Raw genomic sequence first — 7,544 nt, forward strand, 5'->3', positions numbered from 1 at the left:
AATCCACAGCACTACTGGCAAAATATACTGTGGACAGATGAAACCAAGATTGAGTTGTTTGGGAAGAACACACAACACTATGTGTGGAGAAAAAAAGGCACAGCACACCAACATCAAAACCTCATCCCCACTGTAAAACATGGCGGAGGGAGCATTATGGTTTGGGGCTGCTTTGCTGCCTCAGGGCCTGGACGGATTGTTGTCATTGATGGGAAAATGAATTCCAGGAGTTTATCAAGACATTTTGCAGGAAAACGTACGACCATCTGTCCGCCAACTGAAGCTCCGCAGAGGATAGGTGATGCAACAGGACAATGACCCAAAGCATACAAGTAATTCAACAAAACAATGGCTGCAACAGCACAGAATACACCTTCTGGAGTGGCCCAGTCAGAGTCCTGACCTCAACCCGATTGAAATGCTGTGGCATGACCTTAAGAGAGCGATTCACACCAGACATCCCAAGAATATTGCTACACTGAAACAGTTTTGTGAAGAGGAGTGGTCCAAAATTACTCCAGATCGTTGTGCAGGTCTGATCTGCAACTACAGGAAACGTTTGGTTGAGGTTATTGCTGCCAAAGGAGGGTCAACCAGTTATTAAGTCCAAAGGTTCACATACTTTTTCCTCCCTGCACTGTGAATGTTTACATGTTATGTGCAATTAAACCATGGCAACATCTAATGTTTGTGTAGTATTATGTTCAGCAGACTGTGTTCTTCTATTGTTGTGACTTAGATGACGTTCAGAGCACATTTTATGCCAATTCATGCAAAACTCCACGTAATCCCAAGTGGTTCACATACTTTTTCTTGCAACTGTATGTTCCCAGCATTTGTGGTTGTGTTTACTTGCCACATCTAAGTAAAATTCTGTTGTGGCAAAAGCTGGTGTTGGGGTTGCTTTCCTCGTTCGTGACTTCACTGTATCCTGGGGAGCCCACCCCGGTACACGGCTTACATCTGCACAGCTAGGCAACACGCATTTTCACCATTTGCATCCAAAGTAGTAAACAGTCCATGGGCCTGAATTTTTTTTCTGTTTTATTAGGGGTTATCAACTTGGATGGGGTAAAGTGATTATGGGATGTCCAATCTGATTGAAGAAACAGAATGATGAGGACTTTCCTGCTCTGGCACACTTAGAAAAAAAAAAACAAATACTTGACTGCTTTCCAGTCGGAACCATTACAGTCCTTAGTAAAGTAATCCCCTTCTCAGAGCTTGATGTCCCCTGAGTGGATTTATAGCAACATGAAAATGAGTATGAGCTTTAGGTCCTCTTGGTGCACAGAATACCAGCCCACCTGGCTACAGTATCTGCTCTCAGGGCAAGGTATTGGGTAAGCTATGAACTATTTCCTGAAGACTTGTCAGCAGGGGCAGACTGACAACTCATGGGGCCCCCGAGCAATAGCGAGCAATAGAGGATCATGGGGCCCCTGTGTCCTTGCCAAAACTCAAAAAAGCCTATGAAAAAAGGTACCAGGGGCTTCTCATGAAGCCCCCTACTGACCCCGGGCCCTCGGGCAGTGCTCGAGTTTCCAAATGGTCAGTCCGCCCCTGCTTGTCAGAATTTCCAGGAAAACTCTCCTTTCTATACCCTGGGATGTAGAAGTACTCACACTGTCCTTGTCTTGCAGCTGTGGATAGAACTGCTTTCAGGCCTTCTAGCTGGGCTGGTTCTTCTCCAAGCTTTGCATGCTATCCTTACCCGGTGGAGTGCAGGGCACCAAAGCTCCCTCTTTCAGCTTCTCCTCAGCTTCCAGCCTGGAAGCAGAACCCCCCCTCCTCCGGGGCTCCCTTCCAGGTTACACTGAAACATCTCTTAGCAATCCATCTTCCACCTGACTAGCATGGCTCTCTCATATTTATAGATTGGTCTACTACACTGCTAGACTTCTGTGACTTGTCAGACTCCCATAAATATGCAGATTGAAGTCTCCACCCTTATGTTCTTTGGTTCTGGAAGCTTCCATGCTCCAGAAGCTCCAGAACCAGGTGGAGGCGAAAGAGCCCCAACCTACTGAGTCATCCAGCCTGACCTTACACTGAACCCTCAGTAATTTGGGCTCACTCACTACCATGAGCCAAAAATGAATTTACCTCACACTAGGCCGACCTAGTGGGCACTGCAAAAGTAAACTGTACACAAGGTAAATCTATTCAACAAGGCGCTGTTCTAAAATGTTTACCATATATCTCTAACGTAATTGCTTTCTAAAATATGGAAGCCATCGGTATCCCTGTGTAAGACTCACAGATGTGTGATTCGGGGGGAATTGTTAGCTTTGTTGGCCCAAGCGAAGAAAATCCGCCAAGCTAAAGTCATAGGTCTTACTGACCGTATACATGTGCTAGAAAATCTCCAAAAACAGTCTTGCGCACGACAGACCTTGTTGGAGCTTTCTCAACTGCGCTCTCTCCTATTAGAGGAGTTGGGCATACAAACGAGACGTAGGTATGTATTGGGGCAGAGAGTGTTCGACGAGTACGGAAACAAAAGTGGGAGACAGTTGGCTAGGACGGTACAGACGGTGAGATCATCACTACAGATATACCACCTTCGAGGACCTCACCGTAAGCTACACTCCTGCAGTGAGGAAATAGTACATCAATTTGAATGTTACTATAGGAACCTTTATAATTTGCAATCGGAAATACAGGTTACTTCCATTTCCCATACCCAGCACATTAGGCAATTTTGGCTAACTATGGCCCAAAGGCTATCTCCCATCAGGTGGCTCACAATCTTCAGCATAGTCTTTCCCTGGAAGAGCTTATTACTGCCCCAAAACAGATGAAACCCCCGTAAGAGTCCTGGTCCTGATGGCCTGACTTTACAGTACTACAAGTGCTTCCAGGAGGTTCTTGCACCTCGCCTAATGGAGCTGTTTAATTCTGTAGCAGATTCTGCCTCTTTCCCTAGAAGCCATATTACTGTAATCCCTAAGGAAGGAAAGGATGCATCCAGAGTTGAAAGGTTACTTCCTTTCTTACTCTCCTGGGTAGGGCTGGACCAGATGGGTTTTGTTCTGGACAGAGAGGCCTGTGATAATACCATTAAAGTCCTCAACCTGCATCACTGGCTTATGACCAGTCAAACCCAGGGTTTTTTCTATTCCTTGATGCCAAAAAGGCATTTGTCAGGGTTGTGTGACCCTACGTGCAAGAGGTTCTCCAAGCAGTCGGGTTGCTCCCCAGGATGGTGGCCAATATATTGGCATTGTATTCCAACCCGACTGCCTGGGTCTGAGCTAATGGACACTTGTCGGAGGCCTTTCATATAACTAATGGCACCCGACAAGGTTGCCCTCTTTCCCCTCTAATTTTTGTTTTAACTCTGGAACTTTTTTTGAATAGAATTCAATCGCATATGGATATCAAGGGCCTTTTCGGTAGGAGGTAGGGAATACAAGGTGGCTGCATTTGCCCGATGATCTCATGTTGTTTTGACAGTCGCCCCAGCTTTCTTTGCCTGTTTTGCTCTGCCAATTGGACCGCTTCCATACTCTTTCCCATTTGGGGATAAATTATCACAAATCTTATACCCTGAATGTCTCCTTGCTGCAGTCTGTTGTTGCTCAGTGTAAGGAATACTTCTCGTTTACTTGGCAAGGCCGCGATATTACCTACTTGGGTTTGCAGATTCCAGCTTCTTTGGCTGAACTCTATGACAGAAATTTTAAATCACTTCTTCATACAACTCAAGATGATCTCCAGCGATGGGCCAATCTTAATGTCTCATGATTTGGGAGGGCGGCACAGATTAAAATGAACATATTTCTCAGATTGCTCTCCCAAAGTTGTTTTTTAAAACATATAAGACAGCTTGCCTATAGTTTATGTGGAAAAACTTGGTGCCCCGTATTAAATATTCCTGGTTTACTCTCCCAAAACTGCAAGGGGGTATCGGACTCCCAGACCTCCATAGATATTGTTTGGCTTGCCAATTGGTTCCTATCGTAGACAGATGTATCCATGCTGCGGGGAAAGCATGGGTGGATCTGGAAAGGGATTTGAGTCATTGAACTTTGCGGCTCTTGTCCTGGACCCCCCCCCCAACATTTGCTGAAAGCAGTGCTAAATCATCCTCTTATAGGCCGCTCACTTAAAAATATTCAGGAGGTATGTAAGTCCCCGCTTTTTTTCGTCCAACCCTGGTCCTTTAACATCCCTCCATGGCAATAAGGAGTTTCCTCCCGGGCTTTCAGACACGTTTCTAAACTTAGGGTGGCCCCACAGTGATATTTTGAGTTGTCACTTCTTTCTTTGGGGGAAATTTGTCTTGCTTGCACATCTTGAGTCCATTTCCTCTATGAAGGCTTTTTCATCCTGGATCAGACAAATTAAGCATTTTCTACAACCTACCACTGCAATGCAGCCATGGAATAGGTCCCTAACGGCTTTTGAATCCTTGTGCACTCGAAAACGTCCCCAATGCCATTTGATTTCGGCAATATACTCTATGCTGCTGGCGTGTTCTTTAGATGTACCGGATAAAGCAAGAGAAGCTTGGGAAAAGTAGCTCTAACTCACATTTGTGGATGATGTCTGGGAAAAGCTTATTGAGTCTGTGCACAAGAGCTCACTTAATGTGGCGGTTCAGGAAAATGCCTACAAAGTTAGGATGCGGTGGTATAGGACTCCGATGCTCCTGCATAAATGCTACCCCTCGGTATCTAACCTTTGTTGGACATGTGGTAGACAAGAGGGATCTATGCTTCACATTTGGTGGAGTTGTGACCTTCTGACACCCTTTTGGTCTACTGTCCATAAATTTATTTGCCAAATTACAGCGTTACCCATGGATTTTACTCCATCTCAATATCTATTGCATCACGCCACCCTCCCTCGAAGGAAATATTTTAAATCCCTTGCCATGCACATGGTGAATGCAGCTAGAATATGTATACCATTCCACTGGCGCTCACAGACTGTCCCAATGATTAGAGAATGCTTTCTGAGTATTAATAAAACTGAGGAAATGGAAGAGCTTATTTATGTTTCACATGAAAATATACAGAAGTTTCACACAGTTTGGTCTGACTGGATTCACTTTAAGTCCACTGAGGATTTTCTGGGATGTATTTGAATGACCTTGCTGGATGGCCCTTCTTTGGGCATCTGGATATGCTCCTTTTCAGTTATATCCCCCAGACACTGTTAATAGGGGTGGCTTTGGCATTTTTGAGGTGCTAGGTCACGTGCCTGTGGGAGAGGTGGATTAATTGTTTATTAATTGTTTGTTTATTGGGATTGTTTTATTTTTTTTCTGTAATCCCACTATATTTGTAGATCTGGAGTACTAAAGCTGTTATCAGAGCTACATTATTGGCTGTTTTTTGTACCTGTACCAGTGGCTTGGCAGGTCTACTCTTCTGACAGAATACGGTTTGTATATTTCTTTTCTTTGTACACAGGACGTTGAATTGGATTCTATTTTGCTGTAAACCAACTGGTGTGTCCTGTTTTTCTTTTCTAAATGTCCCCTTTCTTTTTGCTGTGATGATTTCATGTAAAAATAATTCTGGAATGCTATTGCTGTTGATACCATTTGTTCTTAATAAAAGACTTTATGGAAAAAAAAACAAAAATATGAACGTAATTTAGCATTTTAAAGCCCATACTTCCAATTACTTTATAAAAAGGTTCCTCAGAACACAGAAAAGGATTTAAAACATTCAGAATCTGATCCTTCCTCCTTTCAAATTATATACAACACAATACAGGACCAGGGGAGGACTGCCAACTCATGGGGCCCCCGGGCAATAGGGGGTCATGGGGCCCCTGTGTCCTTGCCCAAACTCAAAAAAGCCTATGAAAAAGGTACCAGGGGCATCTCATGGGGCCCCCTACTGAACCTGGGCCCTCGGGCAGTGCCCAAGTTTCCAAAAGGTCAGTCCGCCCCTGTACAGGACTTATAAATGTAGCTTACAGTATATTCATTAGATTGTTTGTATCTTTGAAATTACAGTAATATCAGTCAAACATATGCCTCCTCCAGTTTTTTCAAATGCTTGAACTTTTTTCTTTTCTCAGACATGGAAAGATGCTACAAGTGTCCGGAGAATCAATGGCCCAATGAGAGAAGAGACGCCTGTATACAAAGAGCAACTGAATTCCTATCTTATGGAGATACATTAGGATTATCTCTTGCAGTTACGGCTTTGTCATTCTGTTTTGGATCTGTTATCGTTTCTGGAGTGTTTTTCAAATACAAAAACACTCCAATAGTAAGAGCCAATAATCAGAACCTCAGCTTCATTCTTCTGATCTCACTGATCCTGTCCTTTCTATGTCCTCTGCTGTTCATCGGACGTCCAACAAAGATTTCCTGCCTCCTCCGACAAACTGTTTTTGGAATAACTTTTTCTGTTGCAGTTTCTTCAGTTTTGGCTAAAACAGTCACCGTGGTTTTAGCTTTTAACATGACCAAACCTAACAGCAAACTGAATAAATGGGTGGGGAAACATTTTTCTATATTTCTTCTGATTGTCTGCTCTCTAGCAGAGATTGTAATTTGTATTCTTTGGTTGACTTTGTCTCCACCTTTCCCAGAGTATAACACCCAGTTAGAAATGGGAAAGATAATATTACAGTGTAATGAGGGATCTGTCACTGCTTTCTACATTGTGATTGGATACATGGGAGGTCTGGCTGTTTTTAGCTTTATTATAGCATTTTTAGCCAGGAAACTTCCAGATGTGTTCAATGAAGCTCAATACATCACATTCAGCATGCTGGTCTTCTGTAGTGTTTGGATCTCCTTCATCCCAGCCTACCTCAGCACCAAAGGGAGATACACAGTGGCTGTGGAGGTCTTCGCCATCTTGTCCTCCAGTGCTGGACTCCTGGGCTCCATCTTCAGTCCCAAATGTTACATCATTCTGATCAAGCCAGAACTGAATGTGAAGGCAACCGTATCCCAAAGAAAAGCAACATCTGCATTCAACTCATAAAATGTTGTAAATTAGGGATAGTGAGTTTTAGAAAAATACAATTCTTGCTTAATGTTTTCATTTTGTAAAAGTAGTAAAAGACTCAGTTGAAGAAAAAGAAAATCATTGAAATGAAACGAATGTTAAACAATTTCAACCAGCTGTCTCTGATGTGGAGGCTTCATGTTATCTCTAACATTTTTTATTTTGTAATCATTTCAAACACATCTTTTAGTAACCTTAAAATTAAGGCCTACGTGGCAACATTATTTTCTTTAAACCTCGTTTTTCTGCTTATCATTAACATGTACTCTTGCTATGAGTTTATCTCCCAAATAAATGCTCATCCTTTATCACCCTAAAGTCCTCCATATGAACAGGTAAAGTAGTCAAAGTATGCAATTGTGGGTTTAGAATATTCATATTATATGTGTTTCTGGAAAAGAGACTATTCTATCCCTTCAGCTGTGTTTCCCATGTTTTGTGCCACACAAAAGCTCCCTAATTCATTTAACATGCCTTCTACATTTTTTACCGCCCCAGGTTCTTTTAACTGTCATAAGTAATTTTGCAAATGTTCCAATATCGGTACCACCAGTGCTC

General features: G+C 42.9%; 1 protein-coding gene across 1 annotated transcript in view; it reads left to right on the top strand.

The window, feature by feature from the left end:
- LOC149440962 (vomeronasal type-2 receptor 26-like) overlaps positions 1–7,297 on the top strand; it is a 146,036-nt gene extending 138,739 nt beyond the window's left edge. Inside the window, exon 6 of the mRNA XM_089657929.1 lies at positions 6,043–7,297. Coding sequence (XP_089514055.1) covers positions 6,043–6,962 — 920 coding nt within the window. The 3' untranslated portion in view covers positions 6,963–7,297. The remainder of the gene's footprint in view (positions 1–6,042) is intronic.
- The last annotated feature ends 247 nt before the right edge of the window (positions 7,298–7,544 follow it).

The sequence above is a fragment of the Staurois parvus genome, unplaced genomic scaffold (genome assembly GCF_062004578.1).
Source record: "Staurois parvus isolate SC_StPar_1 unplaced genomic scaffold, SC_StPar_1.0 ptg001043l, whole genome shotgun sequence".
NCBI lineage: Eukaryota > Metazoa > Chordata > Amphibia > Anura > Ranidae > Staurois > Staurois parvus.